We start from the raw sequence: 12,058 nt of genomic DNA, 5'->3' as shown, positions 1-12,058 counted from the left end.
GCCATTGGTCCGGCAGCTCCGCTACGATTGGTTTAAAGCTCTGCTTTTTTCCAACCAATCACCGTGCAGTTTTCACTGCGCTTTTGAATTGCTTCAGTCATCGGAGAAAAAGGAGTTTTCCCCATAGCGTCCTGCTACGCAGTACGAGTGAAGTATCGATAGGGAACTGTGTCTAATGTTTGGGTGAAATATCCCTTAAACAATCTGTGTTTATGTTATACCACTGTGAAAATGTAGAAATATGAATAATATAGAGATGTACGATAAAGTCAAACTGAGGAAAGTGAGTTTAAGGATACACATGAAGTCATTCACCATCACCTCTGAGCACCAAACAATATTCTATCTGTGTCTTAGACAGGCTCCCAAGCAGACTTTTTTCTTTTTGGATTTAAGCCTTCAAAAATTCCTTTGGGGATTTTCTGTGCTTTTCTGTGCAGACACAGTAACATTGACCCTTCTCTGCCTCTCGTTCGCTCTCTCCCCCCAGCTTGTTGTCTCCTTTTCCACAGAATACCTCCCCATCCCTCACCCAATTTGCTTTTCTTCCTCTCCTGCCACATATATCTTTGTTATGTTTTGCATTATTGGCCAGCGTGAGATTGGTGGTCATTTCTCTCTGCTCTTATGCCGCAGTGACCAGCGTTGACACCTGGCACAGAGTGCGCAGCCCACATGACAGGGGTCATTTGAGAGCCATGTTCCACACTCCAGGGGGCAAATGCCAACTTGTTAAACGGGCCCCTGGCCAATCAAAGCCTCGAAGTTGCTCATTTTAACCAATCAGTGTGCAAAGAGAGGGATCCAGAACCTTCCAGAATGCAGTTCAAACCTCTCTATCGCAACTGACAAATATTAAGAATTTTTCAATCAATTAAAAAACCACACAAGAGTATTTTAATAATGTGTTGGAAATAATTCCACTGAACACTCAATTGTAACATTTTTATAAGCTTTGCATTCTGAGTTTGGAATTAATATCCTATCTTTCATGATTAAATAAAAGAAAATAAATATATTTTTAATATTGCAGTGTTTTTTTAAAGCTCTGCCTCATTCTCTTCTATCATTTTTTTCTCATGCCTGGCAGCGGTCCTATGGCAACAGATGTCTGGCAAAGATGGAAAAAGCACAAATAAGTAGAAATGAAAAACAAGTACTGAGAAAAAAGGCGACAAACACATGAAGGCAAAAAAAGTATAAGAGATGACATTTTTACAGCAAAGAAATGCTATGGCACACTATGATGTGAGCAACAAAACAAATAAAAAATGACTCAATAAAAGTTAAAGGTAAAATTAACATGATCTTTTTTAACCATGTCCTCCTTTTACTTTAATGACAGTATGCACAAAATCCTTAAAGTATATTTTAGATTTAAATAGGATTTAGATTTATTAGGTGGTATTTTGATACTGACTATACAGCATAGCATACACAATCACTATCCAAATGTATTATATAATTTTTTTCTGTATGTAACCTCGTTTCTAAGGACAAGTCAATATCAAGAACGTTCTGTAGTGATTCAATTTCAATTTGATATAAAATTACTTTCAAAAACAAAACAGCAACACTTTTGTGAGAGCACTAAGTTGTTTAATGCATTTTTTTTATTAAATGGGCAAACTAAGATCTTAACTTCTTACTTCATTTTGAATAGTCTTATTTTAGACAAAAATTTTGATCAAGCTTTAACATTTTTCTCAAATAAACCTATTTGATGTTTAAAGCAGCGACAAACAAGTCCTATTTCAACTGCAGCATGTGTTACTAGGTTAGTTGCTCAGTACAGGTGCAATTAACAATATGCCACCAGGAAACCCTTCATAAAGCTAACATTTCTAAACTCGGTTATCTGCAACAGAATTTCCAGGCACTGTAAATACTGCTGTTTCAAAAATATAAAAAGAGAAGAAAAAATACAAAAGAGAGATAAAAAAAGATTTTCCTGGTTCCAGGATTTGCAATGGCATCCTGTGTTCTTGGATGTGCCGTTGCCAAGGCAACAGTAACTTGGTGACCTCGTTATTTCAGCCTAATCCAGAGCTGAAATTATGGTTGCTCCACCCTTTTGCCTGGCTGCCCTGATAACATAATCATTGCAAATGAGGCACAGGAAGAAGAGAGAGATAGAGAGTGAAAGAGAGTGAGTGAGTGACAGAAACAGACTGAGATCCAAAGATGAGAAGAGAGAGAGAGAGAGAGAGAGAGAGAGAACGAGAGAGCACAAAAACACAAACAGAGAGAGAATGCAAGAGTTAAGGAGTGTTGGTGTGACTTGATGAATAAATCAGCCGTAAATCCAACCATGAAATGTAACTACTGTAGTTGCAGAATAAAATAACACCCCAAATTGCTAACAGACCAACCAGGCGTTCTTTCAAACAAGATAATTTGGTCATCTTGCAAAAGATTGCCATAACTGCCTTTAACAGTCATGTGGGAAATTGTGATGTGACAGCAGCAGACGTTTCACAATGAAACTGTAATCGGGGACAAAAACAACTGTCAAAAAGAAGACATGAAGTCAAAATAACAGCGTTCAGAGGGTTAAATGATGTATTGAAGGTGATAGGTTTGTTGTAAGAGGGATAATCTACTCTCGCCCTTCTTCATCAGGTCGGCCTGGTATCTTAACCATCCTGACCTGAATGTACCTGCACAGTTTAAATTCTAATAAACGGCTGAATAATTCATTCAACTTACTTACGTTACAGTTAAGGAGCACAAGGAATGATTAAAACAAGATATTTCTTTGAAATAAATATGGGAATTAATATGAATCTTTGGCTGCTCCTCTTTAATAATTCAATGAATTTGCATATCATTATCTGCATATCTCATTACTCTGACAGAGACACTTACATATTCAAAATGATCATTAGGCTTATATTCGATTGCATAAATTAACATAAATAATGCAAGAACGTGCCCTTTAAATAGCTTGCAAAAATCGTTTCTTTCAGATAGACAGAAAGTGAATGTATCGCACTTTCTGACAGCACGTAAACAAGTAACAGGGTCTCAGTTTCACAGTGCTGACTGTCAAACTGGAGAAAATTCATTAAGGAGCATGCCAACATATAAATTCCCTAACAACTGCTTATGATTAAAAAATGGTACAAAAATGAATTAAATATATTTGCATGTCAATGAATTACTGCGTGGTATGTCTACATAGAGTGCATGAAGAATTCATATTAAGGAACAGTTCTGGGTTCGAGAGCATCGGAGGTGAAAGTTGATGGCAGAAAAAGAAAGTTTTTGCATTCATAAATAAATTATAACTCTCCGGCACTGTCAATGGGACAACTTTTCAATTTAAAGTGAAGAATACACTATTATTTTGAATTCTGGTGTGTCATGCTTATAGAGAGAAAGAGTAATGTTTTTGAAAATAATAAAACTATACTATATTTTATTCATCACTGACAGTAGATTGTGAAATTATTGATCTGCTGATAACTGCTTACCAAATTTGAATCAATGTTTATAATTTCATTGTAACACAGGTAATATAATTCTGTATATTTTCTGCATAGAAAACCTACTCATATTTAACATCGATTGAAAAAGTTTCAGCTAGTTAAGAACTATTGCAAAATATACTGCCAATTTTTTGCCAGTGGTTGCTTCTCGTACTCTCATAAATAGACAGTCATATCTCAGCGAGGTACAGTTGAGTGTGATGCAGGATTCTGCAGAGATTTTTAAAATGTGGGAGCAAACGGAGCATAAATAAATAAATAAAAAGTAAGAGAGAGAAGTGAGATATTGAGAGGAGAGAAACTGTGAATAACTTTAGCCAGTGCCTGTGCATTAAAACACAAATTATAAACATTACTGAAATATAACATAAAAACATTATCTTTGTCCGCTGACAAAGAAGAGGTGGACAGAATAATACAATTTCATTCCCAAAATCTCTAAACCCATCGACATAGACTTTGACACGTGATGCATATGTCAACCAACATGCAATGAAACATTAAATAATGAAAAATGGATATCTCCAGTTGTTTAAATAGGACAATATGAACTGTAATATAACCAATGTTTCTTTTGAAGAGGAGGATTATTTAAATAATAGTGTGTATAAATAACTATGAATAGGACACCCGCACCCTAATATAATAGGGAGAGAGAGAGAGAGAGAGAGAGAGAGAGAGAGAGAGAGAGAGACAATCATCCAGGTCAGTGAGGTTGCTTACTAGCGCCATCTAGAGATGAGGTTACGTCATGAACTGCACAGAAGGTAAACAATATTTTGTGATTGTTGTAATGGTGAACACAATGGTGGTTATATTTACATTAGCGAGTACATAAATGACATGAGCCAGCCAAAATGGTTAAGCTGGGCATTTGGTGGAGATAATAGTGAGCCTCTCTCTATCACTTAACCCCCTGCCTTCATTCTCTCTCTCACACACACACACACACACACCTTACATTGTCCTCACACTCAAGTTACCACGGCAGAACTAACCACTACCATCTGTGAGCTCTTCATTTATACAGTTACCAGACTTGCCAGACAAAATGGCTTCCACATGGCAATCAGACGGAAGAACAACAACTGCGGGGAGAGACGGAGCTGTATCTCTCCGCTTTAGCCAACAATATTCAAGCTTCAGACAAACCATTAGCCAGACAAAACAAACCGACAAGATATAAGACAACTTTGCCTTGAGCTCATCCTGACTGAAATCCAATCTGTTCAAATGACTGTAAATGAATGCAAGAGGTCTTGAGCTTGTTTTATTTTAGAGTTTTGGCTAGAAGAATCGATATCCCTCCATCAACAGGTCTCCCAAAAATAAAAATATTGTCCTTATGGATGCACTTATGTCATTGCAAATATGCATACAAATATAAAGTTATGTACAAATATTGCTTTCAATGTTCTTTATTGTGAAAGTACATTTCATACACAAGCTGGAAATTGAAAATAGAGCATCCAAACATATTTAACAAATAGACAAACAATCACACTTACACAAAAGCTAAGGCCACTTCCCTGTAAAGTTAAGACTGTACGTTTCAAACACGACAGCTGAACTGCTGAACAGTACACGAGACAGACTGAATACAAAACATAGATTAATACTTTGGACACTGAGTACTTTCAAAAAGGCTGGATAAACAGAAATGCCTAATTTTCCCGTTGAAAAGACCAGCAACATAAATACGTTGCGTTCAAGATGGTTTACTGGTCCTCACCAGACTGGCTGACTAGCATTTTCTAGACTTCCTGCTGGTCTAAACTGGTCTTTTCAACAGGGTCCTGTGTTAACCTCTCTCCTCAGCTGTGCGGTATACTGGTAAACATTTCTCTCCTTTACTCATCTCCTTTGAATTTTTCTTTTTCCTCCATTCTACCTTTACTGGGCCAGAGAGGCCTCTGTTTTCCCCCCAGTCGTCACCAGTTGAATGAGACTGCCTGAGGCTGGCCGTCCTGACCCAGTGGCCCAGCTGTAGAAGGTTCTGGAACACACAGAGAGAGAGAGAATGAGAGACGGGTGTAAAATGGTGGTGTAAAGGATGGGGAGAGACAGAGAGAGATAATGAGAACAGCGAGACGGAGAGGGAGGAAAATATATAGGGAGCGATGGATACAGAGTGCGTGAGAGAGAGAGAGAGCTGTGCAAAGAATGGGGAAAAGGACAGATATTAAGAAGCTGTTGTACATGCTGTTGAAATTGTAAACGTTTTATCTTTTGTAGCTGAATTGAGAGACGACTAATTACCCCAACACAAAGACTTTATTGTATTACACTATATTGTCATCTGTCATGTGTGTCTCTAATCCAGACGGTTCGCTCGGTTTATGAAATTGCATCAAACCCTCGACCTAATCTGCACTTGACTAACAGGAGAGATTTGACCACAGTACACACAGGACATATGTTCAGTATATACAGCCACGGAAGAAATGAATAGACGATTTCAAAGAACACTTTCAGGTTTTCAGAATTTATTATATTTTTAGGTAAAATTATTACTATAGTATTTTTTTGGTGAACTACTAACAATATTTCTTCAAATGTAAATATGTTTTCTATTTGCATTTATTTACAGAAAATCTAAACTGGAGGAACAGGTCTGTATTTTTTCCGACATCAAATTTTTGTCACAGTTTTCATGTCTTGTCATTCTGTCAGTCTTTCACAAAACTGTTGCCATAATGTCACGCCTGAGGTTTGATTTAGCTGAAATTCAACAGACACTGGACTGGAATGCCACAATACAATAAGAAATCCTGTTAAATGAACATTAGGATTGGTCTCTTTTTTTGGTGGCAATTACTTGTCTATTAAATTATTGCAATTAATTTAGTGCTTTGACATGAATTACAACACATGATCATTCATAATTCGTATGCCTATTTGATTAAATATCTTTCAGAAATGGATAATTCTGCAAATAACAGAAAAAAATAATTAAAGCAATCATTACAGAAGAGGCCGTCAAGTCCTAAACACTCAAACTAAAACTTAGTTATGAGAACGGTGTTTTCTACCTTAACATGCAGTGAAGTTTGGCATTACAACACAAAAAAAGACAACGCTGACATGTTAAGGGCAGATCAAGAATGTAGGGGGGCTGCCCGATATCAGATGATTATTTAATAATTATGACGGCCTTACACAGAAAAACTTAAATGTGAATGCAGGCCTCAAAACAAAAAGGAGTAATGAAATAGTAAATTTTTAATGCATTTTTTATTATGCTGGTGTGTGTTTATTGAAAGGCACTTGTGTTAACCACTGGTAAAACCAACAGCACTGAATGTACAGTAAATGCATGCGTTCTTCTAAAAGGTCTGTTCATGTGCTGATGTAAGTGGACATTATCTGATCTAATTCAATCAATCAAATACTATGTTTGATACTGAGAGGTTTTTATGATTGCCTGTGGCTTTTGGTTAATATTTCTCAATCCAATCAAATGTATCATTGGGAGAGAGGTTTTTAAAGACTTAAATCATTTTACAGTAATCGGGCGCTTGGAAAAAGATTTTCTGTTGGCAGTATATCTGAGACCTATAAAAACTTGGATTTGGTTCCATAACGTTTATTTGATCACATTTACATCATCCGTGAATGGCATTGCGAACAGTCTCCACTACAACTGACTTCAGAAGAACATCACTGCCCTCTTCTGGTGAAAAAAACAACCGCTGACATGGTATCACTTCTTGCCTTGATGCTTCTCCCTATTTTTTCAACAATCTAATCCGTCAACGGTTGTATTATATATTTTGGTAACAAATAAATATGGTAAACATGAGCGCTGTACACTCACTCTGCAATATATTCCAGCGGCGTCCAGCTTCCGAAATCTGCGTCAGGCATGAATTTCCTGTTCATTGGTGTATCCAAGGTAACCCTGCGGATGATGATGTCATAATGTTGTTATCTTGGTTGGAGATGAGAGCCTGCGGCGATAGCTTGCAGACCAGCCTGCCCTTTTCAAAACACTCACTCTAGATTTGTTCAGCTAATGTAAACAGACAGCAGTCAAACAAGAAGCATGTAGGTCACTGAGAATAAAAACAAATATGAAGCAAAGAGCATTAAAATATTACGAATTAAATATATGACAGATTATAAAAAGATGTGGATAAATTGTCTCAGACCTATAAGTATTTTTTTTATTTGGTCTTTTATAATGCATACACATGCTGGATATGATGATTGACAGCTGCTCTTACGGAAGAATGGCCACAGCCACGGCTCCAGACGGAAGGCCGCTGTCCTCTCCAGCTAGACTTCTGCATAACTGATGGACTGCAGCTTTGGCCATGCCGTACCCGACCATACCTGCAGCCAAAAAAATCAAACATGCAGTTAATGAGTGAATGCAAAACCTTAAATAGTGTGCAGATCTCTAGAAACCAGAATAATACACAATCCACTCAGTTCTTGAGAACGTGCCAACGATACAATTTCCCCAAGAATGTGTCGCAGGCAACAGCTGTTGCTTTGAGGTCTGGTCAATAATAATTTGGTGGGATGCCTCAAACAGAAAATAAAATGGATTTTGCGTTACGAAATAAGGTAATATAATTTGTTCCCTTCTACATGGCGAATGATTTATTTCAACACCTTCTATATAGAGATTCAAAAAAAGAGGTGATATCATTAGAAATTAAATTGTCTCTGAATGTTTGATGTACTTATGAAATACATTATACTCAAGCTTTCAGAACTAAAGAAATGGGTCCACTTACATGGAATTCGCCATGTTTTTTTACTTTACCTCTAGATGCCGCTCAAATCTCCACATTGAACAGTTTGAGTATCACAGATTATATTGTAATTCTGTCACAATGTTCTGCAGGCCATACAAAAGTACTGTTGTTGAAAGATGACAAAGTACATTAGACCAGACAGAAAACATGCAGTTAACATGTCACGTCAGGAAATATTTATTCTGATACAACTATAAAAGGCCATTGAAAATTAACATAGGATTGTTTTTGATAATGAAAGATGTCTTGATAGAAAAAATAAATGATATAGGCTAAATGACAGCAGTGCGAACATGTTGAATATTCCAACGAACGATTCCTCTAAAAACATACTTTTGGTTCCACCTCCAAAGCTCTAGATGTTTGTTGATCTAACATCTGGGATCAATTTACAGCCAGCTTTATTTTATAAGAGAGAAAATTATGTTTCCCCCCACTATGAGATTCTTTCGAAGCCTAAATGAGGCTATTTCAATAAACACCCTTCACATCCACAGAGCCAATCAGAAAGATGGGTGGAGTAGCTAGTATTTGTTCCCGAGTGTTCTCTAAAACATAATGCTTCTCGTGAATTTTGTATTTTCTGGCAGTTTCAGTGACACTGAATGACCTTTCATGTTCAAGCCTGAATGAACATTGAGGGTCAACGTGATCGCATGTTCCGTTCCTCGAGATACAGCTTAACTTGTCTGTTATCCAGACTGAACTTAAAACCCAACTTCTATCACATGATGTTAATCTTTTGCAGCTGTAAGTCCCATCAGAAATATTTACTAGAGATCACTGGTCTATCTGAACATCAAACATCCCCAAAACAGGTTCTCTTCATGAAAAGCGTGTCGCTAACAAGGCAGTGTTAGACGCTGCAGGGCATTTCCTGTCTAAATCACTTATGTGTGGGTACAGAATACAAACTCAAAACACAGACCACATGTGCTTTCATCTTCCAAAAGAATGCTGACTCATGCCCCCTCCCTGGCCCCTCAGCCAATCAGAGCAGTCGTTTCAGGGTGCTGATGTGGAGAGTTGTGAATAGGCTAGAGGCTGCTTCTGTTGTTCTCTATTGAGTATAGTCACTAACTACATTTTCACCAAACGTATTGAACATTTTGAGTCTAGGCTATGAGAGAAAAGGCAATTGGGGAAACTTACACAGTACAAAAAACATGACAGACAACGTCTTTACACTTTCAATGGCTGTGGAATAATACCTTTTATCCATCTAAGAGAAAATGTCAATATCATAAAGAAAATTGTATTTAGCCACTGTTTCTTTTAAGCTTCACACAATAAACATCAGATTATGATGTGTCCTCAGGAAAACAAACACTGATATTGCATTTACTGAACAAAGCATTGCGCATTGTACTGTATATAAGGTCACACTTATTGAATAAAGCTCAATGCTCAAAATTAAATTACAAATCATTGTATTGCTGTTCTGTTGCTTCTGTGGAAACTCATTTTTTCCAGAGTGGATGGCAGATCTCAGGAGTATAATAATAGATGGTCTAACCTGGAGTGCCGGCCACCGATGCCTTTGCTCCAGAGAGGGTCAACAAGCCTCCTGGCTTAAGATGCAGTGAGGCAAGATGACTGGAAATGGTGGAGGTCCAGACACTCTGTTTCCACATCAAATCTGTATTTTTATACAAGTCTAAAGAAAGAGAAAGTTTAAGAGAACGAGAGACAGAAAAAGAGAGCAGGCTGACAGCATTCTGGTCAATGAAACGAAATGATGACCTCTATTGGGGCTGTCACAATATCGGATTTTCACAATATCATGGGCAAAATGATTCACGACAATCATATTATCGCAGCATTGATTGAATGATTCTTAAGCAGAAATAAATTATGCCATCAGTCAAATTAATCTATACTTTAGTCTATTTCTGTGCTTTTGGTCAGTGAATCACTCTCAAAATATATGAATGCAAATCTTTAACCTGGTGCTGAATTATTTTAGATATTACATTATTTGTAGAAAAAAAAAATTCGGTCATCATTTACTCACCTTCTTGTCATTTCAAACCTGTTTCAACTTTCTTTCTTATGCAGAACACGAAAGAAGATATTTTGAAGAATGTTGGAAACCGTAACAACAGCGGTACCCGTTGCCATTATATTGTCCATACAATAGAAATGTTGTTCGGCTACCCACGTTCTCTACATTATCTTCTTTCATGTTTTGCAGAAGAAAGAAAGTCATACAGGTTTGAAATGACACAAGGGTGAGCAAATAATGGCAGGAGTCTCATTTTGGGTGAACTATCCCTTTAACACGATATCGATAATCACGAGTTTTTACCATCATGGTTAGTGACAATACCAGTATAGACACCCTTAAACTCTAAGGTCTATATGACTGAATAAAAAAGGGGTGCCCCGCATGCTACAATAAAATCTATAACACATTTTACATCAGTGATAAAGCTAATGCACAGACAATTGCACATCCTGTTACGCATTCCTTAAAAACGAGTAGCAAAAACGACACAGGTTGATCTTACCCTTTGAGCTGCAGTTTCCACCAGCCCACCCTCCAGCCACACAAACAATGGCATCAACTTTGTGTTCCCCTAGCAACTTGCCTACATCTGATGTCACCTGCATGAAACCACACCATAGATGAGATTTATTACACTTTGTTAGATAATCTGAATTAAACATGAAAATATAAATGTGTCCCAGCTGGTTGCTGCACAACTTTGACTTGTGTAGGTAAGCGCAATGTTGTGCCACACAACTGAGGCTGCCATGAAACGCATTTGAAGTCAATAATAGACACACTAAGACTATTAATGAGAAAAGACGTGTAGTCCACGACATTGCAACAGGAAACGTGTCAATTAAAATAGTAAATGCCTTTCGTTGACATCGTGACATGCAGATAGACACGCATCGGTGTGACGGTAAGACGTTGGCTCCACCCACCTGCGCGGCTTGATCGGTGAAAGACTCGCAGAGCTTCACCAAAACGTTCGCTTCCGCCTCTTCATTCGCTGCCATGTCGATACTGGCAACCCACTTGAACATAAAAACAAATCTGACTGTAGCTATAATTACACATTAAACAATATGTAAATGTCATTTAAAATAACTGCGCACAGGTCCCGGTTAGAGCAGCGTCAACAGGTGTTCGTTTGCGCACACAAACTCACAAACTGACTATATGACACGCATGAAAAAAGTGTTTTTGCTCACCCAGCCTTTTGACTTAAAATAATGCACACACGCCGAGCCGAGAGCTCCTTTCCCTCCGTACACAAGGACACGGTTCGCAGCTGCCATCGCTTTGTTGATTGATGAGTCTCCTCTCAACGCAGCGAAATGAGATGAGAGAGAGACAGAGAGAGAGAGGGAGGGCGAGAGAGAGAGAGAGGGAGTGCGAGAGAGAGAGAGAGAGAGGGAGTGCGAGAGAGAGAGAGGGAGGGCGAGAGAGAGAGAGAGGGAGGGCGAGAGAGAGAGAGAGGGAGGGCGAGAGAGAGAGAGGGAGGGCGAGAGAGAGAGAGGGAGGGCGAGAGAGAGAGAGGGAGGGCGAGAGAGAGAGAGAGGGAGTGCGAGAGAGAGAGAGGTAGGGCGAGAGAGAGAGAGGGAGGGCGAGAGAGAGAGAGGGAGGGCGAGAGAGAGAGAGGGAGGGCGAGAGAGAGGGAGGGCGAGAGAGAGGGAGGGCGAGAGAGAGGGAGGGCGAGAGAGAGAGAGGGAGGGCGAGAGAGAGAGAGGGAGGGCGAGAGAGAGAGAGAGAGAGAGAGGGAGGGCGAGAGAGAGAGAGGGAGGGCGAGAGAGAGAGAGGGAGGGCGA

At 38.7% G+C, this 12,058-nt stretch overlaps 1 protein-coding gene across 1 annotated transcript; it reads right to left on the bottom strand.

The window, feature by feature from the left end:
• Positions 1 to 4,893: 4,893 nt before the first annotated feature.
• qdpra (quinoid dihydropteridine reductase a) lies at positions 4,894 to 11,797 on the bottom strand. The gene is made up of 7 exons (XM_079480600.1): positions 11,462 to 11,797; positions 11,192 to 11,284; positions 10,768 to 10,864; positions 9,774 to 9,914; positions 7,718 to 7,826; positions 7,309 to 7,392; positions 4,894 to 5,487 (listed from the first exon to the last, which is right to left on the bottom strand). Exons 1-7 carry the CDS (start codon positions 11,546 to 11,548, stop codon positions 5,385 to 5,387), a joined length of 714 nt encoding a protein of 237 aa, XP_079336726.1. The 5' UTR covers positions 11,549 to 11,797; the 3' UTR covers positions 4,894 to 5,384.
• Between the last annotated feature and the right edge of the window lie 261 nt (positions 11,798 to 12,058).

Source organism: Barbatula barbatula, assembly GCF_947034865.1.
Source record: "Barbatula barbatula genome assembly, chromosome: 18".
NCBI lineage: Eukaryota > Metazoa > Chordata > Actinopteri > Cypriniformes > Nemacheilidae > Barbatula > Barbatula barbatula.
Note: the sequence above shows the minus strand (reverse complement) of the source record. Positions and strands in the feature narration are given on the sequence as shown.

Bases quoted from the DNA above. Each gene is read 5' to 3' on its own strand.
- qdpra (XM_079480600.1), bottom strand. From the start codon at position 11,548: ATGGCAGCTGCGAACCGTGTCCTTGTGTACGGAGGGAAAGGAGCTCTC. The intron at 7,827-9,773 runs GTTAGACCATCT...TTTTGGCTGCAG, and splicing joins ATCGGTGGCCGGCACTCCAG to GTATGGTCGGGTACGGCATG. The intron at 5,488-7,308 runs GTGAGTGTACAG...TGTGTGTTCCAG, and splicing joins CCGCTGGAATATATTGCAGA to AACCTTCTACAGCTGGGCCA.